This window comes from Ochotona curzoniae, unplaced genomic scaffold (genome assembly GCF_017591425.1).
Source record: "Ochotona curzoniae isolate NIBS_2020 unplaced genomic scaffold, NIBS_Ocur_1.0 contig_908, whole genome shotgun sequence".
NCBI lineage: Eukaryota > Metazoa > Chordata > Mammalia > Lagomorpha > Ochotonidae > Ochotona > Ochotona curzoniae.
The window spans coordinates 9,673,280-9,685,632 of record NW_024466607.1 but is presented as its reverse complement, the minus strand read 5'-3'; the positions used below and the strand labels follow the sequence as shown (position 1 = coordinate 9,685,632).

General features: G+C 54.7%; 1 protein-coding gene across 1 annotated transcript in view; it reads left to right on the top strand.

Annotated features, from left to right (window-relative positions):
• IQSEC1 (IQ motif and Sec7 domain ArfGEF 1) overlaps positions 1–12,353 on the top strand; it is a 223,956-nt gene that overhangs the window by 91,599 nt on the left and 120,004 nt on the right. The window contains exon 3 of the mRNA XM_040994257.1: positions 10,362–10,406. Within this exon, the coding sequence (XP_040850191.1) occupies positions 10,362–10,406 (45 nt within the window). The remainder of the gene's footprint in view (positions 1–10,361; positions 10,407–12,353) is intronic.

Genomic DNA, 12,353 nt, shown 5'->3' with positions numbered 1-12,353 from the left:
CACTCTCCTCTGCCCAGGGCCATACACATCAGTGCCAACAGGGTGCCCACGCTCTCCCCTCCCTGTCTCTGCCCCCCCCCCGCCCACTGCAGCATCAGACAGCTGGGACAGTGATGATCAGAACATTGCTTCAAATGGCATTTTGCAGACAAAAAGGGAAACCAGTTGACTGAAACAAAAGACTGCAGGAAATAAGCGCTTTTGATGATGTTGTCATTCTGCAAGTGTCATTCTCTAGGTTGGCTTGCTGCTGATGGAAGGAAAGGCAGGACAAGGCTGTGGAGATTGGGACTAGCACCGAGGCAGTGTGGATCCAGAGCCCAGCCAACCTGCATCTCAGGGTCCAGCCCCATAAGACCCCCTGCCTGTTTGCGGGTGCCTTCCCTGTTTCCATGTCCTGGGGGTGAGCTCAGGACAGTAAGATGAGAGGAACTGGGACCTGGGCTAGGACTGCTGCTTAGTTCCCCATGACCTTGCTCCAGAGGGTTCAAAGACCTTTTAAGAGCAGCCGTGTGGCCCAGCTCCTGTCAGCCTGTTTGACCTTAGCAGTCCCCTCTGTATGGCTCAGAGACGCTGCCACAACTAGGCATGTTGTCACTTAAGAAAGAAACGTCCCCGGGTCTCTCCAACTCCCCCTTTCCCTGTCCTGGATGGAGCCAACAATGCCTGACCACCTTAAGGGCCGCGGAGGGACGGGGCTGCCTTGGAGAAGGCCCCTGAGACTGGGTGGGTGCAGCAGATGTGGAACTCTGGATTTGGGGGTGATTGCTTCTTCCTGGGCCTCCACTGCAAGAGGATCCAGCCACATGATACCCCCAACACACTGCTGTGTGGCTGTGTGGCTTGGAGCAGGTTGCTTAGCCTCTCTGATCCTGCTCCTTTTCTGTCAAATGGGGCGGTGGCTGCAAGGACTCCACGAGGTAACCTAGCATCTGGCAGCTCTATGACCTGTTTCTTCCTTCCCCAGGTTCTTCTGGAGAGGAGGGGGCTGGAGGAGGGGCTGGAACCTCAGAAAAATCCGCATCTGGGAAGGGAGGGGAGGTGGAAGGGAGCCAGGAGGGGGCTGAGGGAGTACCCAGGGACACCTCGTCATCTCTAGTGTAAAGACGAATTTAAAACACTTGGTACAAAAGTGTTTGGAAATCCACTCACCGTTTATTCATGGCGTACATTTCTCAGACTGCTCTTGTGCCACACGTGACCTCGTCTTGCCGTCTCCCTTCCAGTGAGCTTGTTTGAAGTGCCGTCCTAGGAATTGGGAATGGAAAGACAAGTCGGCAGGGCTGAGAATGGCCTCTGTTGGGCCAAGCAAGCAGGCCAAGGTCTGGCTTCAATGGGGCTCCACTACTCCTGCCACTCCGTTCTGGGACGGGTCCCCATGGAGGTTCCCTGGCAGTACCATTCCTGAGAGAGCCTCAGGGCTCACGGCCACTCTCTGTCTCTGAGGCCACACAGGAAGATCAGCCCCAATTGACCCATGCAACTGTGCGTTTGAAGAAGAGGCATTCAGGGTGTGTGTGTGTGTGTGTGTGTGTGTTGGGGGAACTGGGCCGGAGATAGACCACTGGGTTTGCTTGGAGTTGGAGGGAAGGGGAGGGAGCATGGCCAGTTTTGGGGGAGCATGGCCAGTTTGGGGCGAGCCTGAGCAAAACAGGTGCCTCAATGGAGTGGAGGGCACAGAGGCTCGAGGCTGTGCTAGTTGTGGCTCAGGCACCAGAGGTGCAAGCCTAGAGTCCCCAGCTGGCCCTGGCATGGCACCTGCTGTCTTGGTCCTTGAGACTCTGAAGGGTAGGGGGCAAGGAGTTGGTCTGTATGTGTGCTGAGCTGCTCATGTGTGCTGGGCTACACATGTGTTCTTTGCTCTGTGTGTGCTGGATTACATCCATGAGCTGGGCTACATGGATGAGAATACTGAGTGAGTCCCAGGACCCCTGATGCTCAGGATGCTACCTCTGTCCCCAACCAACCTACCTCCTCTCACGACTAGTAGGGAATGCATAAACAAGAACCCTTTCTCTCCCATCTTCTATCCCGTTCCCATGGTATATATTTGGAAAAAAAAAAAAACCACAAAAACCAAGCTGCCTGGGGCATTATGTGTTCCTGAGGAAAACTCTTTCTTCCTTCCTGATCAGCCTCCGATCCTTGATCCCAGCACAGGCTCAGGGAGCCTCCTTCTGTCTGTGCCAAGCTTCCCCTGGGATTAACGGAGCAGCTGAGGCAGGTCCGCCCCAGCTGCTCCTGCCTGGCTCCTTGTAGGAGCAAGGAAGTATAAAGGGGCCATTTCCAGCCTCAGGAGACCAGGCTGGGGACACATGAGCTCACTTTGCACTATATCCTGCAGGGACTTGAGCAAGTGCAGCTTCTCTGGGAGGGTGTGGGCCATCACTAGCCTGAAATTGTATGGAGAAAATATGTCACCTGTACATTGCCCTGGACCCCCTGGCTGTCTGCAGCAGTTCAGGGCGGCTGAGCCTCCCAGAGCCACTTGCCTTCAAAGCCCTGATGGTGTCCATGTGTCCCTCCAAGCTGTGTGGCTGCAGAGGAGCCCTGTCATCTGTTAGAACCCTGGCCCTTGCCTTGGCAAGGAGGGGAGTGACTGTATGACCCACCCCTCGGGGACATCTGAAGGGTAAAGGTCACATTCCTGGAGCTCACGGTGGCTCAGCACCTGTGGCCCTGCTGCTCCTGGCCTCGGATTCCCCTTCCCCGTGAGGCCAGGCCGGCACGTGGGGTTGCTGTGCTCGCCCATGACAGCGGAGTGCAGGGCCTGGGGTAGGGGATAGGGGAGGATGGGCTAGCATCCAGCCTGACCCTCCCTCATCATGTGACTTTGTCCCAGTACGCATCTTGTCTCTGGGTCAAGTCACCTGAGACAAGGCCTGAACACGGTGAGGTGTTCCCAGCCACTTGCTGGGCGGGGTCTCTGTGTGCCTTTGTGTGTGTATGAGTGTGGCAGTGACAGTATGAGTGTCCTTTAGTAAGATTTGTTTATTTACTTAAAATAGTTATAGAAAGAGAGGGTGAGACAGAGAGAGGTCTTGCAACTGCTGATTCATACCCCTGGTGCCAGGGGCTGAGCCAGGCTGAAGCCAGGAGCCAGGAACTTTCTCCAGGTCCCCCACGTGAGTGCAAGGGCCCAAGCACTTGAGCCACCCTCCACTGTTTTTCCAAGGTGATTAGCAAGGAGCTTGATGGGAAATGGAGCAGCTGGGACTTGAACCAGAACCCTTACAGGATGCTGATGTCACAGGCTGCAGCTTTATTGCCTGTGCCACAAGACTGGCTCCAGTAAGAGTGTCTTTTCTTTCATCAGGCTGCCATGGCTCAAAGCTGGGTCTGGGAAGCTCTCCCCCGGGCCCTCTGTGGATGTGGAAGGGCCAGTCCTCCCCTGGGCCACAGTTGGTGGCCAGACTAGGGCAGAGCGCTGCCTGCTGTTCTAAGTCAGGCGCTTGGTGAGTGACGGTCCTCTACCCTTGCCTTGCCATGAAAGAGAGATGGCTTGCAGTGGCACCGAGAAGTCCTGTAGGATGCCCTGGAATGCCATTGCCCCCTGTGTGCCTGGGAGCTTGGTAAATAAGGAACAATTGGAAGACTGGGAGCTTGGTGAGTGAGGACCAGTTGGGAGACTGGGAGCTTGGTGAATGAGGACCAGCTGGGAGAGATACCTTTCCTTTTGAACTATGAGGATGCACTAGCTATGTGAGTGTTACATTGTATAAGTGTGCAAATTCCTGGGTTTGGGGTACTTTGGGTTATTCCTGGATATCCAAGGGAACCCTCAGAGGAAGGGCATCCTCAGGGAGCTGTCTTCAGCAAATCCTGTGCCCTGAAGTTGGGCAGGCTCTGGAAGTTCCCGTACCAAGAAATCAGCCGCCTGAGCCAGCTGTTGGTTATGGGAGACCCTGAAGTAGAGAACAAAGCATGAAACCCCATGGGCCTGGGAACTGGGTAGGGTCACTTAGTCACCTGAAGTTCCAGGGAGATTCTGGCTTCTCTGATCCTCAATTTTCCCATCTGTGAAATGGGAATAAGAAACCCCCTCCACCACTCCCCTACTCTCTGCATGGCTGAAGGACTAAACAAGATCGTGTCGCACCTGGAGGTGGGGAGGTGAGGCTGAGAGCCAGGAAGGATCCCCCCCCGGGAAGGCCAGGGACCCCAGGAACTAGCTGCTGGGAATGCCTGTGCCTGGAGTGGGTGGAGCCTGGTGGCACTGGCAGGGCAGGGAGTGGAGACTGGGAGAGGAGGGCTGAGCTCCAGGGATTGCAGGCTCACCCTCCTCTCCTGCCTTGCTTTGGACTCAATGAGAGTTCTTGTTCTCTTCCCACCTCCATCCACAGGGCAGGTAGCCGTGCCCGTGCCTGTGTGCCTGCCTGTCATGGGATCACCCTGCCCTCTGAGAACCCCTGGGTGCCTCACTCCGCATAGCTGTGAAATGGGAATAAAAATATCTTAGGGACCAGGGCTGCTTGTGAGTGTGAAATAATTTAGAGGCGTTCCCCTTACCTGAGGTTCCCTTTTCCTAGACTTCAGTGGGAAAATATTCAATGGGAAACTCCAGAAATGAGCAGTTTGTAAGTTCTTCCTATCTTGGTCCTACAATACATTGCACAACTTGTCTGGTGTTATTCCTAGTCATGGCTGTTGATCACTCGCTGTGTGTTGCCTGTGAATTAAACTCACTCGTAGACGTGATGCATGGGGAAAATCAGAGTGTGTGCAGGGTCTGCTGTGATTGCAGTGTCAGTCTTCCAGCCAGGGATCTTGGAACCTGTCTCCTGCAAATAAGGGGCTGTGTAGCTAACAGGTAGGATAGGACTTGTTTCTGGGTGGTTTGAGGCCACTCCCACCTGTAAGCTGATAAACACTTCTTTAGAAGGAGGGCCTGGAGGGCCTCCCCAACCCCCCACTGGCTCCTGCCCCGCATTCACTGTCTCCCTCCTGTGCAGGCAAGGAGACCCCTCCCCTTACAACAGTGAGTTTTCCCGGCTCCAGCTAGACTACTGGGCAGGGCAGCCTGGCAGGATGGAAGGTGTTGGGGCCAACCTTGTGACAGTCGCTTCACTGTGCAAGTGGTAGAGCTGGTGGGAGGGGCAGTGTGTGGCCCAGAGCCAGGCCAGGAAGGCCAGCAGTGGGTAGACAGGAGGCCTCTGTGGTGTTTCCAGAAGGAGGCTTTGGGCAGGGCCCTGGCAGGTGTGAGTCAGCCTTGGCACCACCTCCTGCCAGCCTGGATTGTGAGACGACTCTAGGCTGGTGCTCCCCCCATCCCCACCGTGGACCCTTTAGTAGCAGAGGCTGCAGGATCAGCCCCATTGAATGGATGAGGAAATTGAGGTCCAGGTGGGGTCATGTGGGCTCTGAGCCTTGCTTGGCCTCAACTTCTGGCCACACCTCCGTGACACTGGAGAACGTCAGCACCTCAGAAGAGGGGACAACAGTGCCTCACCCGCTGTGTGTGGTGGACAAGGTGCGGGTGGGCCCACAGACCCTCCCCTGTGTCAGCCTTGCTGGGAGGCTGAGTGTTCCAGAACACAGACCCCATGTGCATGCCTCCTCATATCACAGCTTAGAGCCCAGTGATGGGCCACCAGTGGCTGATGCAGGCATGTGCAGTTGGCACCTGGCATGGAAGATGAACCGGTTGCAGTGGTCTCTGCCCCTTCCCTTCGATTTGTGCTTCTTCCGCAAGTAAGGAAACCTCTAGAGAGAGGCTGGCAAAGAGCCAAGCCCCATGTTTAGTGCTGGGAGGAGCCTGTGGGCTCGGCCGGCCATTAGTACCGGTGTGGACCCAGGGCCAAAAACATCCCCTCTCTGTCCCCACCCCTTGGACCCCAGGAGTTCCAGGAACGGGTGAGAAAGGAGCCAGTGTGGCTGTACAAACGTCCTATTCAGCCCGTAGTCCCCACAGCCTGTTTACCAGGGCAGGCAGGAGGGATGGCACCTAGCCCCACATCCACAAGGGCTGTGGCATTCATGCCAGGCCCCCCCACAGCCTGGGTGTGTAGTGTGTATATGTGTGTGTGCGTGCACATAGGGTGGGGTTTCCAGGCCCGGACACGGGCGAGACAGTGCGAATGGGGAAAGTGCTTCACAGACGGAGTTTATTTTTATGTCACTGGAAAATAAAGGGAGCCAGGAGCAGGCTAGGCAGAACCACTGCTCTCGTCTTGACCCTGGCCACCTCTGGGGAGAGGGCCTTGGGGGTTATTTTTCACGTTGTGTTTCACGGTTATTACTGAAGTTCACGCAGCGGTCATGTGCCCCTTGTTTAATCATAGGGAGGAGACACTGTGACCCAGGCAGGTTTCATGAATATCCTGATCCACGATCTCCTGCTGTGAGCTTCCTCCCAGGTCAGCCTCGCCCCAAACACAGGCAGCCCCTGCTCAGGATCCCCTCCTGATCACAGCCCCTCTCGTCATGCTGAAGTAGGGATGCCAGAGCAGGGGGGGTCCCACCATGTGCCACACAGCCCCACACATGGCCCACACAGACCAGGTGGCCTTGCCGGAGATGCGGACTGCAGAGCCAGCTGGGGTCCCTGCAGGTGTCCCTTCTGGCAAACCCCAGGCCCTGGAAGGATGCTCTTGGCAGTCCATGTGTTCTTCATCAAGCTCTCAGGCCTTTCTAAGCTTGGGAGGTGCTGGGGGTTTACCTCGCCATGTGGGGAATGGGAGCTGAGAACTGCTGTGCACAGCTGGTGAGCATGAAGAGGGAGGAACCACCTCTGTGGTGGTTGGGCTGGACATGGTAGAAGCCTCTGCAAGACAGCGCCACACACCCTTGTGTCTAAGTGGCTAAAGCAAAACCCAGGAACCATATGACATACCTGAGAACCTGACCACCCCTGCACAGTGGGCACTGGATCTTGTGAGCCCCAGGGGTGGGTGGTTTGGCTTGGGCCAGGTTGCCTGGCTCAGGTACATGAACTGGTCCTCCTCAGTGAAGAGGATAGAGTGCTCGACTGCAGACCATGGTGCACGTGGAGGACATGGGGACAGCTCATTGGGGCCTGCAGAGGACATATGGTACCATAGCAGAGAACGGAGAACAGAAATATGAACAACCACTCCAGCCAAATGATGACAGCAAATATCTGGGCCATTGGAGACTATAAGGTCTATGGAATCAGCCAATGGACATTGGAAGGGATTCCTCATCCATAGATTAGTGAGATCGACAGCATTTTGAAATTGTCACATCTACCTGGGTAGAACCTTTGGAACATGTACCATTGTGACCCTGGGTTGATATTGGGTGGTCTTTCTCCATCCTCGGGATGGTTGAGAGGCTGGGTATGGCCTATCCCCCATCTCCCATCTCCCCCTAGATATAGGAAGAAGAAATAGAAAGCTTGGAAACAATGATCACACCCACTTCTCCCTAACCCTTGATTCTTCCCACCCTGATCAAGTATGTAAAAAGAAAAAAAAAGATCCTGGGGTTCCAGAGCAGAGTAAATGGGGCTGCATGTGGGATGGACAGCACGCAGAAAGGCTGAACATTCCTGAGCAAGCTGCTGCTCCTCTTGGAGATGAGTTTCATTCCACCCCCCACCCCTCCACCTATGACAAGAGGACTTGATGAAGCAGGCATTTGTCTGTATAGAATGACAGTGTTTACAGAAAAATCTGTATGTGCGTGTGATTGAGTAACATTCACTTTGTTGGTATACTTTTGATATCACACATTGATGTAGGCTGTGTATGCAATGTGGGGTCTGTGGAATGATGCTTCAGTGTTTGGAATACTAAGCTAGTTATAGCAGGCGTGTATGAGACATTGATGCTGTTCCTGGCAGCATCCTTACAAATAAGATGGTATCTATCCATCTTATTTATAAGGTGAGAGGGAGTGATGGAGGGAGGGAGAGAGAGAGAGAGAGAGATCTTCCATCCATTGCTTCACTCCCCGAATACCTGCAACTGCCAGATATGGTTCCAGAAGCCAAAAACTGGGAGCTTCATTTGTGGGGCAGGACTTACAGTTGAGGTGAGGATTCTGCACAGTGAGTAAAGCCCCATTTGGGGTGCCCACATCCCAAATCAGAGTGTCTGCGATGAAGTCCTGACTCCGCGTCTGGTTCTGCTTTCCTACTAATGCGCAGCCTGGGAAGCAGCAAGACATGGTTCAAGTCCTTGGGTGCCTGCTGCCCACATGGACCCTGGGCCTTCCCATTGATCACTGTACCATCCCGGAAAGGCAGGACCAGGGAGAGGGAGAGCAGTCTGGGCTGGTTGGAGGCTGCATGGACCCAGCAGGGAACATGGTGGACTCCATTCAGAGCCAGTCTTAGCCAAGCCCTCTGGGGGTCACCAAGATGGCAGGAGGGGACTACTACCCACAGTCAGGCCAGGGAGGAGACCCCAGCAGTGGGTGGGGTATAGATGGGGCAAACTAAAGAGCTCAGAGATCACAACCTGTCTCATGGGTGGAGGTTTCATCCAGGTCTCCCATGTGGCTGCAGAGCCCAAGCACTTGAGCCATCTTCCATTTGCCTTTCCCATGTGCATTAAGCAGGGAGCTGGATCAGAAGTGGAGCAGCCAGGATTTGAACTGGTGCCCATGTAGAGTGCCAATGTCCCAAAACAGAGTTTCAAAAACATGTAGGCTGCAAGCTAGAGGTGGGAAATGGAATGGTGATGCAGGGGTGCCCCAAGCCGTACCCTCAGCATTGTGGCAGTTATCTGTTGGGGTCTTGAGGAGTCTTGAGAAAAAGCACTGGGCTCCTTGCAGTAGCTAAGTCATGGCCATGTAATATGACGTGGACAACACAGGTGTGGAGCTGCGGGTTGGCGAACTGCTTGTGACAAGGTGATCCTGGGCTGGATATGGGGCTCTGTCCCAGGGCCAGGAAATGAGCTGAGAGCAACCTGACCTAGCCCCCTGTGTCTCCCTTTCTTATACTGTGGTGATGCCCTCAGGGATACCCAAGCGGAGCTGCTGGCTTCAGAGTGGTTGTGTCCCAGGGGAGCTGGGAGCCAGGGTTGCCCCTTCAGCCGGGTTGGAGCAGGAGAAAGACTGGTCCTGGAGCAGGATGCAATCCTGGCTCTCTCAGCAGTGGCAGGTCTTGAAGCTGGGCAGCAAGTGGTGGATTCAGTGGCGGGGTGGATGTGGAAAGGAGGGGTGGCCTCTGGCTGGCAGGACTTTCTGGCAAGATGTGAGGGCAGGTCAGGAAATTGGGGCTGAATACACGCTAGTGCTCAACGGAGGCCAGTATGGTGGTGCAGCTGCCCTGCACCCTCAACAGAGGCCTTGAATGTGGGAGAGGCATGTGGGCGTGGGTGGCAGTCCCATGCTGGAGGACAATGTGACATCAGAGTAGAGGTGTGCTCTCCAGGACTGTGACCCTGCTGCGGGGACAGGCTGTGTTGGAGGAGCCTTCCCTAGGCCCCAAGCATGCTCCAGACAGAGCATATGGACCCTCTTCCTTCCTTTCTATTTCTAAGATGTATTTCATTTATTTGAAAGAATTACAGAAAGGGAGAAACAGAATCTTCTTCCCACTGGTTCACCCCCAAAATGGCCACAATAGCCAGGGCTGAGCCAGGCTGAAGCCAGGATCCTGGAACTCCATCCAAGTTTTCCACATGGAAGCAGGCACCCAAGTGCTTGAGCCATATTAAGCTACCTCTCTGCATATTAGTAGGGAGCTGGATCAGAAGTGAAGCAGTTAAGACTTGAACCACTACCCATATGGGATGCTGGCACCATAAGCAATAGATTAACTGACTATGCCAGGCTCCTGCTTCCTGACAATCCTTGCATTGTGTTAGCTGTCCCTCAACAACAATACTGTTACAATTCATGGGTTGCAGTTGGGGAAACTGAGGCATCTGGCAGTGGAGGGACTTGTGTTCAATTCCGTGGCTGGTCCATGGTAGGGCAGGATTTGATCCAGGTCCGACTGGCTCCCGGGCCCACATCCCATTCTCAAGGGGCCATGACTTCCAGTGGGGCAGCCAGGCTCTGGACCTGTCCAGGGGGCAGGCTTGGTGGGCCTGAGCCACTGGGTCTGTTGACAGGGATTCCTGTTACATGCCCTCCTGTTGGTGGGCTTGAGGCAGAGATTTCCAAGTTGAAATTCTGGTCCAGGATTGGGTCCCCGGTGCCTCCCCAGCCTGAGCTTGATTTTGTTCAGGTGGACAGCAGCAGTTAGCCTCTGGACCCTGGAACTGGCATGTGGGAGGCCAGGGTGGCTCTCGGCTGGCCTGTGAGAGGGAGAAGAAGCACATGGTTTCTTGCAGCTTGGGAGCCCAGGGCACTAGCCTGGCACCAGCCCTTGGGGATTTGGTGTGTGTGTGTTTGTATGTTTGTGTGTGTTGTACCTCGGTGACCTGTCTCGTTTTCCACCCCAGGAGCTCCCTGGAGACCGGAAGCAGCCTCTCCACAGAGTGTTACAGGTACTGTCTTGCTGCCACCCACACTTTCCACCCAGGGTGGGTCCCCAAGGGGCCTCAGGAAATCAGCCTCACCTACACGTGGCCCTCAGATTCCCCCCGGGACCAGCAGTACTGCTGGTACTGCTTCTGTGTCCCTTGAGAGCAGCCACAGTTTGCACCAGTTCCCCCAAATCAAGGCTCAGCCCTGACTGCCCCAGTGATTCGGGCTCAGCTGAGGGCACCCCTTGGGCATTGGGCTGCAGCTGGCAGTTCCTGTGATGACCAAGGCCACAGCCAGGGGCATAAGGCTAGGGCAACTCAGGGTTTACAGCTGGTATGTGGGGAAGCTGGAGGGTCTGAGGGTCTCCACCCATGTTTCTGCATCTGGACATTTCCACCAGAAGTCTTCCAATAAGACTGTCTCTGTCTTCATGAAAAAGTAAAGAAAGGAAAGAGAGATCAGAGGTCAGGCCAGGGAGGTTAGAAGTCAGCAACGCCATGTTCCCTGGCTCGCAAGCAAGGCAAGCAACAAGCAGCCAGGTCAGGAGGGCAGCTGAGAGGGCCGAGCATAGAATAGGCACGTGAATGGCAGGGAAGTGACCAGAGGTTGGCCAGGCCCCTGTTTGGAGAATGGGAGATGTGTCTCTTGTAGGACAGGTGGGGTGGGCATGGCTACAGCATGCACAAGGGCTAAGTGTAGCAAGAGTTGAAAATGTTTCTGATCTATATCCCACATGTGATACAAGCTGGGCTGTGCACACACACCTGCTCAGCAGCACTCATGTCCACATAGAATATGAGCCAGGCAGTATACACATGTGCACACACACGCAGGCTCACACAGGCGTATTGTCCTGTGCACACGCACTCTGTACTCACATGCTCAGATAATACATCCTGGCTGTGCACACAGGCACATTCAGCATTGACGGCCATGTGTGATATGAACCAGGTGTGTACACACATGCACGCATACACAGGCTCATACTGAAACTCACCATGAGAAGAGTAAGCTTATTTAATGAACGCTGATCATTCTCATGGTGTCTGATGAAACAGGACTATGATAATAGGGCCACTTGCTCAGGACCTATTGCTGGCACAGCCAAGCTGGAATTGGAATGTTTGGGGCCCTTAATGTAAATGCTGCATGCCCAGGCGTGCACAGCTCCCTGGCTGTACCTTACTCTGGCATGCACACCACTGCAGTTACATACTCACATACATGCTCGTGTGCCTCCACTAGGCTGGTGTGAGAACCCAACCAGTCTATGGGTATATGTATCAGAACAGGCTGAGCCTCAGGGAGGAAGGTTCTGGAAACTCCTGAAGGCACTTGGGCCACTGGCCTCTCCAGATTCCACTCATGTTACTGAGAGAAGAGTGGTCCCACCTGTACTGTCCACCCTATTGGTTGGCCAGTCAGGTACCCTGTTGGAGTCAGACTAGGAAAGTTCTAGAATGGAGGCAGGGTGGGTGACTCTTTGTTCCAGGGCTGAATGGAGTTCTCTGCCTATTCAGTTCATCAAAGGCCAGCCCAGTTCTCACCAACCCATGAAAGCCATGTCCCTGGTGACAATACTTGACCTTAAAGCCAATAGCCCAGCTTCCCATCCCCCATCCCAAGAGTGGACCAGGGTTTGAGAACAGGTACAGCAGGAGCCATTGAGCGCTCCCCTCTCCTGGGCTGTACTCAGCCTCTGTTTCCTAGGCACCTGTGTGGATCAGGCACCTGGGGCCACTGTAGAGCATCTGTATCAGCAGAGAGGGACAGGCAGCAAAAGGGACTGGGAAGTTGGCTTTTAATATCATGTGTTGGGTGGATATGAGATAAGCAAGTCGGGGTGAAGGGGCTGGGGGGTGACAGGCTGGAGGGGAAGGCTTCCCTGAGAAGCCACCATTCAGCCTGAGGGTAAGGGCACCCATCATCCCCACCAGGAACAGCCATTGTAAAAGCCTGCTTGGCAC